At 36.0% G+C, this 18,539-nt stretch overlaps 1 protein-coding gene across 1 annotated transcript in view; it reads right to left on the reverse strand.

Annotated features, from left to right (window-relative positions):
• The window catches only part of LOC123246926 (cadherin-related family member 3-like), a 123,168-nt gene that overhangs the window by 41,163 nt on the left and 63,466 nt on the right, over window positions 1-18,539 (reverse strand). The window contains exon 6 of the mRNA XM_044675702.1: window positions 1,528-1,622. Coding sequence (XP_044531637.1) covers window positions 1,528-1,622 — 95 coding nt within the window. The remainder of the gene's footprint in view (window positions 1-1,527; window positions 1,623-18,539) is intronic.

The raw sequence follows: 18,539 nt of genomic DNA on the forward strand, positions 1-18,539 counted from the left end.
GAAATGTTTCTGTCCACAGTCATTCACACAGAACAAGACTCTATTGTCTATCCATTGAGGGATGGAAAAGAAAATACTTAAATTGTCCCTGGCCCATAGACTTCTAAAGAGCTTAGGACAAGAGCACATCCAACCCCAGTTCTATGAATCACTCTTCTAGGGACTGAGTTCTAAATGGAATGGATGAAGCTTAAATGGGAGAAAAAATGTACTGATAATTTAGGGCTGAAATAAATAGAGCAGGAAGGAGCCCCAGAGATTGTCTAGTACTGCTCACTTATGTTACAAATAGCAAACAGAGGTCTATAGATAAGTTGATAGAGATACGGGAGAAAGGAACTAGTATTAAAGAATCTAAGAAAAGGCTATATGAGCCTTGCTCTTTGTGGTGGCAAAAAAAACTGGAAAATGAGGGGGTGTCCATTGATTGGGGAATGCCTGAACAAACTGTGGTATCTGATGGTGATGGACTACTATTGTGCTGAAAGGAATGACGAACTGGAGGAATCCACATGAACTAGAAAGACCTCCAGGAATTGATGCAGAACGAAAGGAGCAGAACCAGGAGAACATTGTACACAGAGACTGATACACTGTGGCACAATTGAACGTAATGGACTTTTCTACTAGCAGCAATGCAATGATCCAGGACAATTCTGAGGAACTAATGAGATAGAACACTATCCACATCCAGAGAAAGAACTGTGGGAGTAGAAATGCAGAAGAAAAACATATGATTGATCACATGGATTGATGGGGATATGATTGGGGATGTAGACTCTAAATGATCACTCTATTGCAAATATTGATAATATTGAAAAAGGTTTTGATAAATGATACATTTAAAACCCAGTGGAATTGCTCATTAGTTCTGGGAGGGGGGGAGAGATGAGGGGAGGGAAAGAACATGAATGATGCAAGCATGGAAAAAAATTATAAATAAATAGATTTAATTTAAAAGAAAACAGAAAAGGCTATATAGATAGTGGAATTTTGACTGAGACATAAAGGAAGGAGAGGAAGAGGGAGAGCATTACAAGCATGAAGGAGAGTCAGTGAAAATAAAGTGGATAAGTTGCAAATAGACAAGTTGTAAAGGTCATTTATATGTGGTATCCCCCTCCCTCCTACCCATGAACTACACAGAATGTGACTCTTAGAAGACAGGAACCATTTTATTTTTGTCTTAGAATCTCTAGAACCCAAGCATAGTCCTTTGCAAAAAAAAAAAAAAAAAAAAAAAAAAGAGCTTAGCAAATGTTTATTGAATTTAATTGTCAGGTTCTGAACTCAAGTTCTTGACTCCAAGACTAACATGTTTTTTACTACATCTAGTTCTCCTTTTTTCTACAAAAGTAAACAGGAGCAAGAATATAGGCAGTCAGATGGTTTCATTTTCAATATCTTCTATTGGTACCAAAAGTATCTATAGAATAGGAGTGGAGCAAGAGATCATAGGAAATATACAGAAAAGGAATTTTCCACAGAAAAAGCAACATTTGGATAAAATCTACCCACACTACTTACCTTTTGGTTCCTCTATCGAAATCAAAAGTCATTGTTGTAGATATGGTTCCAATACTGTCAATGGTGAATCCTGAATCCTCTGGGAAAATGATGTACTATTGAATGATAAATAGTAAGTCAATTCAACAAATAATTATTAAGTACCTACTAAATGCCAAGCACTGAGAAAAGTGCTACAGATACAAAAAAAAGGAGAAAAAAAAGTTCCTGCCTTAAAGAGTTTACATTCTCATTGAGAGAGAGAGAGAGAGAGAGAGAGAGAGAGAGAGAGAGAGAGAGAGAGAGAACAATACTAGGACTGTATCCCAAATAAAAGGAAATGGAAAAGGACTCATATAAACAAAACCATTTATAGTAGCTCTTGTTGTACTGATCAAGAATTGGAAACTGAAGGGAAGCTCACCCACTAAGGAACAACTGAAGAAGTTGTAGTGTGCAATTGTAATTAAGTACTATTGAGCTGAAAGAAATGATGAGCAGGATGCTTTCAGAAAAACCTAGAAAGACTTAAATGAACTGATGCAAAAGCAAAGTGAGGAGATAGGAGAAGGACAAGAGGAAAAGAATTTGGGACTGAAAACAAAAAAAAATTTAATAAAATAATATTATAAATGTAATTGGGAAATGCTTAACAAAGTAAATGAAAACATATATAACATTTTTTAAAAAGCCAAACAAAGGTGTTTTATATTTTATCCTAGAGGTGATAGTGAGTCATTGGGATTTATTGAATAGGAGGAAGATGTGATGAGATCTGTACTTTAAGAAGATTGCTTTGATAACCTAGTGGAGAATCTACTTGAGGCAGGAAGACCAACCAGAAAAACATTACAATAGTTCAAGCATGAGGTAATAAGGGACTGCATCAGAATGGTAGCAGTTTTGGTAGCTAGAAGAAGGCATTAAAAAGAGGTGTTACGGAGGTAAATTCAACAGAGTTTGCAACGGAGTGGATATAAAGGGAGATTGAGAGAGAGAGAGTAAGGAGTCAAGGGGGACACCGAGGTTGCAAGCTTGGGTGGCTGGTGAAATGGTGATACTCTCAATAGTTAAAAGGAAGTTGGGGGTGAGAGAAGGGTCTGATTCATTTATGGACATGTTAAAGGTAAGATGTCTAAGGCACATCCAGTTCAATATGTCCAACCAGCAGTTAAATAAGGAGGGAATCAGACTTTATAGTTATCACCAAACATCCTCTGAGCTAGAATGTAGTCCCTCAAGGATGAGAAAATCCCCAAACCCTATATCAAATCTTCAACATGTCCCCTTCCCTAGATGTCTCAAAATGGTGACTTTATGATCACTGAATATATCTACTATAGAGGGCATTCTTTTTTTTAAAGCATTTGTTGATTTCTTTTTTATTTCATTTTTTGTCATGCAAAACACTTCCATATTGGTCCTTGTTGTAAGAGCAAACTCATACATAACCAAAACTCCAAAATCAAACCATAAATATGCTGATGTGAAAGATGACTCCAACAGTTCTTTCTCTGGAAATGGATAGCATTCTCCAACATAAGTCTTTGAGGATTGTCTCAGAACATTGCATTGCTAAGTAGCCAAGTTTTCACAGATACTCATCATCCTATATTGCTGTTACTGTGTATGATGGTCTCCCAGTTCTGTTTATTTCACTCTGCATCAGTTCCTGCAGATCTTCCTAGCTTTTTCTGAAATCTTCTTGCTTATCATTTCTTACAGCACAATAGTATTCCCTCACCAACATGTACCACAATTTGTTCACCCATTCCCCAACTGATGAATATCTCCTCCATTTCCAATTCTTTTCCACTACAAAAAGAACTGCTATAAACATTTTTTAATATATAAGTAGTTCCTTTCCCCTTTTTTATTATCTCTTTGGGAAACAGACCCAGTAGTGGTATTACTGGATCAAAGGGTATGCACTGTTGGATAGCTCTATGAGCATAATTACAAATTGCCCTCCAAAATGGTTGGATCAGTTCACAACTTCACCAACAATGCATTAGTGTCCCAGTTTTGCCACATCCCCTCTAACATTTACCACTTTCCTTTACTGCCATATAGGTGTGAGGCAGTCCCTCAGCATTGTTTTGATTTACATTTATAAAGGGCATTCTTGTTCAAGTAAAAGGGTTGGATTACAAGGCATCTGATATTCCTTCCAACTCTAAGACTATATGAGTCCATTTCCCCAAATTCTAACAGAGTCACACTAAATACACACTCAAAAAATGTTTATTTATTGACTCTGAAGATGATTGGATGGAAGCATGACAGAGAAGACAGAGAATTGGATTCAAGTAACAAAAACATGGATTCAAGTGACACATACTGGATTGTGACCCTGGAAAATTTTAACCTCTCAATGCCCCAGACAACTTTCTGGTCCCCTGTGCTTCAAAGTAGATTCTGCTTCCAGGAAAAGGGAGTCCTTCATAGACCACTCCCCTAGACCACTTAATTAACAAGCTATATTGCTAACAAACCACTATGTCAAGACTGTTGGGAAGATCAAGTTATTCACAGACCTCAAAGTATTGTGTAAGGGAACAGCTGGTTGGTTCAGTGGAGTGAGAGCCAGACTAAAAATCAGAGGTCCTGGATTCAATCTGGCCTCAAAAACTTCTTGGCTGCATGACCCTAGGAAAATCTCTTAACTCCTATTGCCTAACCCTTACTACTCTTCTGCCTTGGAACCAATACACAATATGGATTCGTAGATAGAAGGTAAGGGTTTGTATTAGGGTAAAAAAGACATGTAACTATCAGCCCCTATCTAATCTGAATAAAGTAAAAATGGAGTTAAATGTAGAAAGAGGACTACTAAATTCTTGATACTCAGGAAAAGCCCACCTCTACATGTAAATTGTGAAGTATAGAATCATAGATTTAGGTCATCTAATCCAACCTTGTCAGTCTATGTTTCCTCAACTGTAAAATGGGGATAATAATAGCACCTACTCTCAGGGTTATCATTAGAATTAAATGAGAAAATATTTTTAAGATGCTTAACACAGTGTTTGGAACATAGTAATAATGTATATAGTAATAACATAGTAATAATTAATAAATGCTTATTCCTCTTCCCTTGGGCCCTCTGTATCTTCCTAAAGTACAGATACAAATGTAGAATGGTTTCCCATTAATTAAAATTTTATAAAGTAGGAAAATTTCAACTGATTAAAACCAAAAACACTTTTAATTCTACTGTTTGGATATATGAAGTGAAGAATATTTCTGAAAGTCATTACCAGGAATGCTCCAGAACAAGACTATATTTTTCAACCCAAAAGATTTCCTTTCTCTTTCATTGCTTGTTGTGGAAGTGTGGAGATTCTGAGGAAGGGAGGTGGAGCATGAGGGGAAGTGGGAGATTTTGAACCAGTAAACTACAAACTGATTATATCTACTTATCATAAAGACCAACAAGATGAGGAGTTTTAAAACAATGGAAAGCATAATGTTTTGTTTTGAGTCTAGATATGGGATATTCATTGGTACAAGGATTTTCCTAGAAGATGGACAACTCTTCTGTAACATAGATAATTCTGCTTGGGTCACCAAGAGTTGGAGTGACCTGGTCACTTTTACTTAGCCAGGCTAAGTCACCAGCATGCTTGAACACAGTTCTTCCTGCCTCCAAATCCAATCCTTTATCTACCATACCATTATGCTTCTTGGAAGGAAAAATAAAGAGCTTAATTAAAACAAAATAAAATAAAATAAACTCTTTCACCTAAATAGTGACATGATGTAAATATGGGCAGGTTTTTCAAGTGAAGAGAAGAGGAATTGGATTATCAGCATGAATGTCCATGTTTCAATTCATTTTATTCTTATAGATGACCACAAGACCATAGGTCTAGAGCAAGAAGAGAACTTAGAAACTAGAGTCCATTTTTTTTACAAATATTGAAACTAAAATGACCAAGAATTGATATGACTTGCCTAAACCCAAACAAGGATTCAAACTTAACTCCTGAGACTTCAAATTCAGCATTTTTTTTCTGCTGTATCTTGTAATGTGACTTCTCTGAACACTAGTAGGTTTTTTAAATATTAGAATACCTCTACATAATACATGTTTTTAAAATACCTCAATTATAGGTGGAAGGATGAGAGAAAATATACATCTTTTTTAAAACTGGATGGAAATGCATTTCTGAAACCAATATATCAAAATACATTTTTACATTGTAGATTAAACCCCTGTGAAATTTCAAGGCATCACAAAAATCAGATTAGGGGCCTCATAATAAATCAATTTGCTGGTGCATAATTCTATTCATATTAATTAAAATTTTAATTCATGCAGTCCTTTTCTAGATAGTCATAGAAGTTGTACAGAACTGATATCAAGCTTGTAGGAGAGTAGCAAATTCTAAGCATGTTTCTAATAGTGAATCTGACCTTAGATGAAGAAGATTTTAAAAATTGACTATTCCTATATTCATTCTTACCATTTTTTTTAAAACCCTTACCATCTTGGAGTCAATACTATGTATTGGTTCCAAGAGAAGAGTGGTCAGGGTGGGCAATGGGGGTTAAGTGACTTGCCCAGGGTCACACAGCTAGGAAGTGCCTGAGACCAGATTTGAACTTAGGACCTCCCAGCTCTAGGCCTGGCTCTCAATCCACTGAGCTACCCAGATGCCCCCCATTCTTATCATTTTTAATGAAAACTTTCTAGTTTTGTGGGAGAGACTTTCAAGTTAGTCAATTATGAAAGAATTCTCCTAAACTGTATTTATACTATATCATAATACACATATTATATGTCATTTATCATACATATATTTTTGTTACCATTTAGTTTTATTTTTACATATAAAAATATACTATATAACATAATAATATAATACACATAATTTGTTATAAATATGTAATTAGTTACAAATATGCTTATCCAAGAGAAATAAATTCTCCAAAAATCTATTCCTATTCTTTTTTATTCTTCCCTCTCCCTCCCACCATTCTCCCCTCCCCAAGAATACAGGTAATGTGATATGTTGGGAATATTTTGTCAAATATTCCCATGTTCTTCATGTTGTGAAATAAGACACATGTTGTTTACCCTAGAGATTCATGGAGGAAATAAAGTGAAGAATGTTATATTTCAATCTGCATTCAGATTCCATTTGTCTTTTTATGGCAGTGGAGAATCTTTTCCATCATGGGTCCCTTGGAGTTGTCCTGGATCCTTGCCTTGTTTTTAATAGTTAAGTTATGTTTCATATATTATATGATATTGAATATTGTATGTGACATATATAATACTGTAATTCAGTATATAAATATACTATGTTATAGCATAAGCAATGTTATATTACAACAGTTTATATTTTAAATAGGGGTGGGAAAGATGTTGTTGATGACACAAAATGAATATAGATTCACTTATAAATCCATATATAGGTTTAGAGGTGTAAATACATGTAGAATAGTCTCTGATCTTCCATGTAAAATGTCTTAGTATGATCATCCTCTCATCAGTTTCTAAGGTCTGAGGCACAGTGGATTTTATTGACTATAGGGACCACCTAACTCCTTCCCTTCCAGCTCAAACTCTGGGGGTGAAGATCCCTAAAAATATAACCTGTGTAGATTAAATAATGGAAGTCTATTTGGACCACAGGCATAATCTTTTTATGTGCAGTTATTGAGATTCTGTGTGTTCTAGTCAGGATTACAACATTGTTTTTTTCTGGGTCAGAATATAACTGCAAACTATAATACTAATTATGCAAAAGACTTAAAAGTATAGTACAATAATATTAATCTCTTGTATTTCAATTGGACATACTGATTTATAATGACTCATAAAATTTCGTCAATTTATTTTTATGGTCCTTTTCTAAGTCATTTTGTTCAAATAATCTTAACAGAATGCTGTCAAGCTTAAGTGTTCGTTTAGACAGAGAAGTAGAATTTAATGATTTTTCTAAAGGATTGTTCACAGTTATTGCTTAAAATTTGGTCTCTTATATCCTATTGTACAGTATACATATTTTTAATACTGTGCCTATTTTGTAATTGCTCTTTTTGCCGACGACTTTTCAAGGCAATATCTCAGTCCTATTTCCAAGAAGGCTTCGAAGCTGGTTCACTGTGGCTATTTTCATAAAGTCCTCATTTCAAGTTTGTTCTGAGAGGAAGATGGAATTTCAGCTTGGGACACTGAAATCATTTTATTTCCTTTAACTAACTTAGAATTTCCTAGTAGTAATAAAAATTGAATATTTTTCTTCTTTTTGTTTAATATCAGAAAAACAAAAAAACAAAAAATTGAATATTTTCTTCTTTTTGTTTAATATCGGAAAAACAGAAAAACAAAAAAATTTGAATATTTTTCTCCTTTTTGTTTAATATCAGAAAAACAGAAAAACAAAAAAATTGAATATTTTTCTCCTTTTTGTTTAATATCAGAAAAACAGAAAAAAAATTGAATATTTTTCTTCTTTTTGTTTAATATCAAAAAATATTTTTCTCCTTTTTGTTTAATATCAGAAAAGCAGATATTACCTTTTAGAGGTAAGGATTTCTACTAGTGGGGAAATAAAGAATACTTCATGGGGGGAGGTTATGATCCAACCATTCCACATTATGAGGGTCTAATCTTAATAAACAATAATGATAAGAAATTCTGTCACTGGCAAAATGTTAATGTGTGTGGAACCTAGACTTTGCCCAAGAGACCCAGATTTAGAGAATAGACACAACAGCTCAGCATTCAGCCAAATGAGACTCATTAGGTGAAATTTAATGGTTACCACTTGACCAAGCAGTGCTACAAATCCACTCATTGCCCTTTATTTCCCCACTAATTTATTCCCATATGTGTCCTTGGGATTTCTGTCACATCCAACATAGGAGTGGTATCCCATCTCCCTTGTTACAATTATCCCAGCCATTGCTCTGAATGAAAGGAGAGCCAGAAAGTAAGGTCTTAGCTACAGCCCTCTCTATACATGTTTATAGCATCTAAATGAATTGCTACAACAAATCGGATGTTTCTCAATGTTTGGGGCGGTGCAGAGGGCAACATGGTGTCCAAGAAACAACATGGTGTCAGAAGACCTTGGCTGAGATCCCACCTTCTAGCTGTGTGACAATAAAGAAGTCATGTGCCCTCTGAGCATTATTTTTCTCTCTTGTAAAGGGAGACAGGGAGAAAAAGACATAAAATGACCTGGACTACCTTCCTCGCAGAGTTATTATGGGGAAAAAAAAACTGGAAACTGGAAAGGGCTACACAAATGCGAGTTATTTTATTTTATTTATTTTTTATTTTTAGACTTTTTTTTTTACATGATTCATGTTTTTACTTTAGCGAGTTATTATTTTAGCCACTAAATGGTTGGAAAGTTTAGCAGTTTCTAAAACAAGGTCTTCCTCTTTTTTTAACCTCTCCCAGTTAATAGGGATAGTATTCAGTGCCTATGAGATTATATATGTATGATGTCGAGAGTCTTGTTGCTAAGCAACCAGAAAGTCGCTGGGAAAGCAATAAAAAGCCACTTCAATGAATTATCGATGGTGTAAGAGGCCAACATAAGTAGACAGAAATGAACTCACGCCGGGGCCAGTCGACTTGCGTTCATTCTTCAAGGCTGAAATCCCTACAAAGGCTAATGGGTCCATGCACTGTTCATATTAGCCTTTTATCAGAAACTCAGAGACTGATGAGATAATAGTAGAGACCCACCAGGACGTTATCCTTAGAGTATATGCAATAGGAAAACGTTATAGGTCAGCTTATCCTCTGGTGAGATCCTTTCCACCATTTTGTGTGGGGTCAAAATGAGGGTCTATTGCTGTCCCTTATTTGAGCCATTCATCAAGGATTATTAGCTGTCTAGGAACTCTGGGGACTTCAAAGTGCCAAAACCTAGATTTCGGGCTAAACACAAGTGATAAAAGTTAAGGCTGCCTTGCTCTATCACACCAGCTTAGTATTCTCCAGAGACCAGTTACAGAATTCCAATTTCAGGATTTTTTTATGACTCAAGACAAGGATGTATGTACTTTGCACGCTCAATGACTAGTAGAGTGTCTTTCTTGCACACAGTATTCAGATATTTCAATATTTTCTGAGGATATTTCCTCCATTCATACAAATCCCAACCTGTTCATACTTGTTCATCTCATGCGATTCTTGTCCATATCCCTCCCCAAGTTCACCCCTAAGGTTGACCTTAAATCTTGGGGGCCTTCCTTCCTTCCTCTTCATGGCCAAAGAATATCAATGGAGCACTTGAGCTAGTTATCCCTCCATTAATTATCCTCCACTGTCTTCACTTGATCAGTTTTTTTTATTCATATATTTCTCTAAAGTCTTCTTTAATCATGGCTATTCTTCCTAATTCCTGGTTTGTTGTATATTACTTTATGCTCAATCATTATATGTTTCTCCATCACACTTTAGGAAAATGTGCTTTCCGAGGTCCATCCTCTCCATGACTGGAAGCTCTTACCACTAGGTTGACCATTTGGTGATAATTTTTTGACCCAGCGCACTGCAAGAAATGAAGGAATGTCCCTGAATATCTCATATACTCATTCTGCTTCAAGACTGACTAATAGAATGTAGGAGTGGAGACACATCATTTCTCATACATAGTAGGCACTTATTCAGACCAATATTAAGGGGGGAGCAGCTAAGTGACTCAATAGATTGAGAGCCAAGCCTAGAGATGGGAGATGCTGAGTTCAAATGTGACCTCAGGCACTTCCTAGCTCTATAATCCTGGGAAAGTCACTTGACCTCCATTGCCTAGTACTTACCACTACACTATACTCAATATTAATTCGAAGACAGAAGGTAATGGTTTAAAAAAAAAAAAGCAATCTGGATAAAACTAGAAAATTTCTACAGTATGGTATAGTAGGTAGAACACTGGACTGGGAGTGAAAAATAACCTTAGACACTTACTCGATATGTGACCTTGGGCAAGTCACTTAACCTCTATTTGTCTCAGTTTCTTTATCTATAAAATGAGATGTCCAGACTCAATGGCCTTGAAGTCCCTTTCAGAATTATCTATGATCTTTTTAGAAATAATTTTATTGAAAGTTTCAGAAGAAACTGTAAAGACCTCCTTGAATTTAATGAGTTAAATATGCAATGACAATAGCATTATAAATCAAAATAACTTTTTTAAAGACTTAATAATTCTTATGAATGCTATGATAAATCATGATTCCAGAGGACCAAAGATGAGGCAGGCTAAAAGATGATGGCCTTAAAATGCAGAATATGATGTATTTTTTAAGACATGAACAAAGTGGAAATTTGTTTTTCTGGACATTATTCATATCTGTTATAAAAGTTTTCTTTATTTTTTTATTATTGAATTAGAAAGGCAGTAGGAGAAAGGTAATAAAAATGAATGGAAATAAAAAATTTAAATTGCTTTGTTTAAAATTACTTTAAAATATTTTTATAATAATTACTAACATTTATTTAGGTAGTACTCATATGTACCAGATATTATGCTATATATTTTATTTTATTATCTACATTTTTATAATTATTATCCCATTTAATACTGACAACAACCCTAGGAGGTAGGTGCTCTGATTATGCTTATTTTACCAGTGAGAAAACTGAGCCAGAAAGAGGTTGTGTGATTTCCCAGGGTCACACAGGTAGGAAGTGTCTGTAGTCACATTTGAACACAAGTCTTCCTGACTCCAAACCTAGTACTCTATCCACTGGGATACATGGTTGTCTCTGTTTTAGCTTTAAAAAAAAATGAGCTCATACTAAAGGGAGAAGTTTTGTTTTGTTTTGTTTCACTTAAGGAAGCCTGTAGAGGTTAATATTTTTAAAGCATTAGTATGAACTCAGTCCATTTTTTTTGTTGGATCTGTACTTTCATAAGAGAAAAGAATCTCAGTTTAGAAATTCCTTCCATGAATAATGACCATCAATTCTTCTGTACCTTACAGCCTTAGGGAGTTTCTGGGGTTAAGTAGCTAGTTCAGGTCATACAGTCAAGTATATATCAGAGAAAGAACTTGAACTATTTGCCTTGATTCCAAGGCTTGCCTTCTATCTGCTTGGCCAGGCTGCTTATACAGTATAGTACGGTCGAATCCTACATTATCCTCTTACCCTTTGGTATCCAAGAACAGCTTCCAGCTTGAAAATTAGATTTAAAAAAAATTTTTAAGTGCCCCTAGTTACCGAAGACACCAATGTCAAGTAATTTAATATCTCCGAACTTCTGTTTCTTCATCTGTAACAATGAATTAGTGATACCTACTGTACCTGCCTCACAAGCTTGTTAAGAAGCAGCTAGGTGGCACGGCGGAGAGAGCCTAGAGTCAAAGGCAGGAAGGCCTGAGTTCATAGTGGATATTTGATATATATATTTGTTTCTTTCTTCCTTTCTTTCTTCCTTCCTTCCTTTCTTCCTTCCTTTCTTTCTTCCTTCCTTTCTTTCTTTCTTTCTTCCTTCCTTCCTTCCTTCCTTCCTTTCTTTCTTCCTTTCTTCCTTTCTTTCTTTTTTACTAGCTATGTGATTCTGGGAAAGTCACTTAATCATTATCTGACTCTCTTTTCTCATCTATAAAATGGGGACAATAATAGCATCTGCTTTCCAAAGTTATCATGAGGATCAAATGAGAAATATTTGAAAAACATTTAGCATAGTCCTTTGCATATAGTTGTTTTTGTTGTTCAGTCATTTCAGTTGTGGCTGACTCTTTGTGACCCTCTTTGAGACTTTCTTGGCAAAGATACTACCATTTTTACTCCAGCTCATTTTATAGATGAGACAAACAAAGGTTAGGGACTTGCCCAGGGTCACTTAGCTAATAAGCATCTGAGGTCATATTTGAACTCAAGTCTTCCTGACTCTAAGCCCTATACTTTATCCACTACAGCCATCTAGCTGCCCCTTGCAAATAGTGGATGCTTAATAAATGATCGTTTGTGTGTGTGTGTGTGTGTGAGAGAGAGAGAGAGAGAGAGAGAGAGAGAGAGAGAGAGAGAGAGAGAGAGAATTTATATAATCCTCAAAGCCATGAAGCACTAAATAAATATTATTACCTAAAAAAAGAATTAAAAGAGACTGCAATTTTGTAATCCCTGAAACAAAAATAACTTTTCAGTTTTATGTGACAAGAGTTAAAAGTATAAGTAACAGAATAGTCGGGAGTAAGTAAAAATCCGTGCTGTAAGTTTCATACTCACAACCATTCAATCTTGATTGAATTTTGAAGATGATTTCACAATGTCATGTCACTGTGCTATGGATGTTATAAACTTGTGTGCCATCTTGTGGATGATATAGCTAGTTTTATAGTCATAAAGGAAATAATCCTCAACTTTAAGGTTTTCCTAATATTCTTTTTGTTTAATGTTTCGGTTTTTTGCCCCAATCTCTATGTAAAGTTGGAGAATTAAATACATTATTTAGATAGTTGATGAAGAAAATACCTTTTGCCTCAGTTATCTGGGAGTGGTTTTAAGCTAAAGTGGATTTCATCAGTTTTTTCCTTCCTTTTGATGGTTGGTGCAATACTGAATAACATGTTGGCCACAGATACATAAGGCATAATACTTTATTGTTTGACCAAGCACATTGTTTCTCTTGGCATTATTTGCCGATTTGGAATGAGAAAGAATATTTAGTGTAAGACCTCAAAATTAATATTAGGAACCAAACTCTAAAAACCTTGGCCTTTGCACTTCAGACACACCCTATGTGATTGTCTACACAACAGGAAAACAGCAGAGTGAGTTTTACTACGTTAAAATTTTCCTTTGGGAAGCCTCAGTTACTCACATGTCTACATTCACTTGAACTCAAAGCACTCAAAATAGATCAGTCTTCTCATCAAATTGTGTGTTCCCACTCACAATAGAGATTGTGGCCTTTCCATGTCAGTCTCTTCTTTATGAACCTTGTTCATGTCCTCCTCATAGTTCGCCAACATAGGATCCCAACCTCTCTTAATTCTAGTGCCTTCTCTTTGTTAACTATTTCCTACTTTTCCTGTATAAAGCCTGCTTCACATATATTTGTTTGCATTCAATTGCAAGTTCCTTGAGGGCAAAAGACTCCTTTTTTCCCTCCTTCTATGTCCCCAGAGCTTAGCACAGTGCCTGGCATATAGTAGCTACTTTAAAAATGTTTATTGATTGATTGATCCAATGTGCTAGAGACCTTTCTAGCAATCTACTTCATAAGACATTGTAAGAGTACCAGTAGAAGACTCTAGCAGTCCACTTGTTATCCTTCCATCTTGCCACATGACTAGGTCATCCTCTCTTTCTATCTCAAAGTTCCTTGATGGTGCCCTTCATCTGTCTCCTATTCTCCCACTTTTTTCTCCAGTTCTTATTCCAGCTTTTGCTCTTCATCTATCTTGAAAGTTTGCTTAAATGTTTTTTTGTAAATTCTTTTCATTTCTCATCAGTTTGTAGTTCTTCCATATTCATCCTTGAATAAATTAATCTATTATTACTGCATGATAAAAACAAACTACATTAGTTTCAGAGTCATTTTCAATTATTTTCTGCAGGGAAATTATTATTGAAAGTGACACATGATAACCAAATACTTCATCACAAAATTTATAAAGAAATGGCTTCTGTTGTCATTAGCTTTTCTGCCTTTTACAAGCCATCTGCAACTGAAATTATTATGATGTTATTATTTGTTTTTTGACCAAAAGGCTCAATGATCAGAGATATAACTAAGGTAGGATTTTACCCCAGAGTTCTAAATTCAAGGGGCATAAACAGAACTTGCAATTATTCAATAGTATAGAGACAACAAAGCAACAACATCTATCTAGGAAGAATAATTAATTAAGATAGAAAGCTGTTAAATGGCAGTTCTTCCCCCTGCTCATGCAATTCATGATGCTTTCCATTCCACAGGCATCCCTGGAAGTATCCTCCACCAGAGACCCAGGATCTCTGACTACTCTCACTGAGTAGTCTCACCCCTTCCTCTCATCTGGAATGATTCTTGTGTTATTTGCCCCTGGTGCAAAAATTGCTAGCTATTTCTCTGCTGGATTTACAGTTTTATTTATAATTAGACTCCTTTCGTTAAGTTGTTCCTACTAAGAGAAGAGTATTATTTTTCTGACATTTTTTTTCAGGCCATAATAGAGTTTAGCAAACTTAACGAACAGAAAAAATAGCTTTAAAATGCATAATGCTCTACAAAGGCTTTAGAGTGTAGAGGACCTGGGTTTCAATCCTAGTATGGCCATCCATCATTTGTGTGAGCTTGAACAAATCACTTAGCAACTATTTGAGCCTCAGTTTCCTCATCAAAAAGATGATGGAGGTGGAAAGGGGAGGCAGTTCCTAAGGATCATAGATTTAAAACTAGAAGAGGGTTTAGAGCATTAATTCTTAACCTAGAACCCATGACCTTATATAGAGATAGATGATGTACATATAAATATAGATAGATATATAATTGCTATTATATAGCATTTTTGGTTTGTTTTGTAATCTTTGTGTTCTTTATTATGTGTGTATATATTTGTATTTATTATTATTTTATTGTATATATTATTATATATGTATAATATGTGTTGTGTATATTATTTCTATATACTAATAGTATATATTATATGTGTGTATATATGCACATATATATATACATATGTACATAGAAAACATTCTGAAAAGACTTCACCAGGCTGCCAAAAGAGTCTATGAAATGATAGAGACTATAAATCTCTGGTTTAGAGGGAACCTATAGGTTCAATGTCAATCTTCTTCATTTTGTAGATGAGAAAATAGACCCAGACATGCGAATCTCTATATTGTGACTTGCACAAAGTCACATAGAAAATGGAGGATGCGGGATTCAAACCCAGTCCCTCCAATTCCAAAACCACTATGCCACTGGAATTACCCTAAACCAACTTTAAACACCCTTCTAGCTGTAAACCTCTCATCTTATTTTGAAGCCAATGCAATCTGTTTGATGTGGAATAGAAAAAGATGGTGTCTGGGGGCAGCTGGGTAGCTCAAGGGATTGAGAGCCAGGCCTAGAGATGGGAGGTCCTGGGTTCAAATCTGGCCTCAGACACTTCCCAGCTGGGTGACCCTGGGCAAGTCACTTGACCCCCATTGCCTACCCTTACCACTCTTCTGCCTTGGAGCCAATACTGTGTATTGGTTATCATGTGTACAGAAGGTAAGGGTTTAAAAAAAAAAGAAAAAGATGGTGTCTGCCTAGCATTAAAAGAATGCTTTCTTGGAAATTATTCAGTTGATTTCAGTGTAAAAAGCCATGGTAATTAACTAAAACACCATGATCAAAATAATATTTTACCTTTCAATTTTGCCTGTAAAATACAAAAAAGAAATGGAACGCTCCAGAAAGTCACAATTTATACAACTACTTGATATGTTTTGACCGCACATGAAACCAATACCTGCGAATGTGAAAAATATAAATTTGGAAAATGTGGGTATAGTCTGAGAGATAAACTGAGCCTCTTCTACGTGATGGCCACACTTTGAGACCATTGATAAAAACAAGGTCCCCCCAAATTCTGAAACTCATATTTACATGCACTGCTTTCCCATTTAATAGACTCATCTTTTTCTCCCTTTAATGTTTGTTTTACAGATGAGTTATAAACCTCTGAAGAGAAGGGTATATAATTAAAATGCTCAGACCCATAATTATTGGCACTAATCCCATCTCATTCACTACCATGTAATTGGGAAGGCTTTTGATGATGTATATGACTAATTATTCCCCTCAGAATCTCCAAATACCACATTCTCCTCCCAAATTGATCATTGTCACTCTTCAGGCACTGTCCCTGCCCAAGAGAAAATGGTGTTTATGCCCATGGAAGATTACATTCATCTCCTGTGGGCAGAACCAGTTTATTACTACACCTGGAGCGGAGGGAGGCACTGAAACTTATTAGAGTAGATGGCTCTTTTCCTTTGATATGTTATCTCTTCTTTTGTGGGTGCCTCAGAAACTTTAAGAAATTATTCTCCACTGGATTTCTTTTTTTAGAATCTGTCCAGCACATTGTCAAAATGTTCATTATTTGATTAGATCCTGAGGCTATTACATTCCCCATAAAAAGCAAATAAAAGTTCATGTGTGAAATGGCAGCTGGCATCTTTGGATACACCAGTGACTTTAAGAAGACCTTGGAAGAGACATTTATTAACCTTGAAAGGAGGCCCCAAACCAGGCTTCTTGACTATTTGGCCCTAAGCTCTCATCCTCCTCCAAAATGGTAGCCAGTGGAATGATGGTATATTTTAACCAGATTTGAATTAGTTGTTTGGATTAGAAATCTATGGTAAAATCTTCAGTGAGCAAATTAGATTTCTGCCTCTAAAATGCTACCATATATGACGTAAGCTTTAGCTTTTCAGTATATACATCTTAGTTTAAAACTTGGGGCTAGAGTTAAAATTGTATTTTTGACACTTATTTGCTGTGTGAGTATAGGCAAGCTGTTTAAAGTCTCTGAGTCTCAATTTCTTCTTCTATAAAACAGGAAGGATGCCAGTTACACTTAGCCTCACAGGATTTATATATCTAATGTAGAACAGGACTCGTGGTCATCAAGTTCATCACCCTCGTTTGACAGATGAGAAGACTGAGCTTGAAAAAGGTTCCCAAGGTAATAGAAGTAGTAAATGGTATAACTAGTGTAGCCAGTATCATCTGATCCACTATCCCAGAGCCAGGATGCTACATCTCCCTTTTAGAGTTCTATGGAAAAGCAGAAGGATTTAGGGGAGAAGTGCTAGTGACTCAAGTCTCCACCATTCATGCTCCTCATCATTAGGCACAATAACTAACACCCCAATTCCACTTGTATGCTTTAAATCAATTGACTTTTTTTAAAAAAAAAATTTACTTTGGGAGTGCAGCTGGGTAGCTCAGTGGATTGAGAGCCAAGCCTAGAGATGGGAGATCCTGGGTTCAAATATGGCCTGATACATACTTCCTAGCTGTGTGACCCTGGACAAGTCACTTAACCTCCATTGCCTAGCCCTTACCGCTCTTCTGGTATTGATTCTAAGGTGGAAGGTAAGAGTTTAAAAAATTAAATAAATTGAAAAATTAAAAGCAATTTCCTTTGAAGATTTAGTAATAGCAAAAGTATAAACATTGTCCTCCAATATCTCAGGGGCCACACTCTCTCCCATACCACCTCAGGCTACGTGGCGAATGGTCTTAAACTTAGCAGTATCGAAATAGCTTTGGCCCCACCAAGTTCAGGTCCAGATGCATCATGACTGACAGATGAGTCCTTATTTCAGCTACACTGGACTGGGTCTCAAGGCCATTCCTGGAAGTCAATTTATATTCCTCAAAACAACAATGCTAGTTTGGCAGCAAAACTTGGCATTGATTTCAACTCTCAGACTTCTAGAGGCTCGCTCCGCTCTCCTGACCTTTTGAACAGAATCAGCATCCATATTTATCACCTTCACCCACGATGGAAAAGAACAAAGAGCAAGGCAAAAGAACTGAGACCTAATTTCATAAGGCCACATGTCTGCCTTAGATGGAGTAAGACTCAAGGATTCTCCCCCTTACAACACTGTCTCTCATCAAACACCATCAGCCCAGGAGACAAACCAAGAGAAGACCCCAAAAAGAATATCAGAAGTCAACTAAGGCCTTTGGAAGGTGCTCTCAGCTTGGGTTTCTCAACTAAAGCCCGTCAAAGAAGTTGCTGTCCATCAAATGGTTAGCAAATCAGAACCAGTTACAGAATGTCTACACATGCTCCACGATCTCTCCGATATTTATTACCCATCACTGGTGGGTTGGTCAATTTTTGTTCTTCATACGCTAAGAGGACCAATGATGATGTCTTTTGATTCATGCCTAAATGAGAGTTAAGTGAGGCAGAACTGTGCAGTCATCAACCTCATTCTCTCTTCCAGAGTCATTGAAATCAAGTGGCCAAAGGCAAGACAACTTGTGATGGCCCAGGATGCAGTGGATGACCCCGGCTTCTTCTTCAACCCAGGCTCCTGGAAGGAGACG

The sequence above is a fragment of the Gracilinanus agilis genome, chromosome 1, assembly GCF_016433145.1.
Source record: "Gracilinanus agilis isolate LMUSP501 chromosome 1, AgileGrace, whole genome shotgun sequence".
Lineage (NCBI taxonomy): Eukaryota > Metazoa > Chordata > Mammalia > Didelphimorphia > Didelphidae > Gracilinanus > Gracilinanus agilis.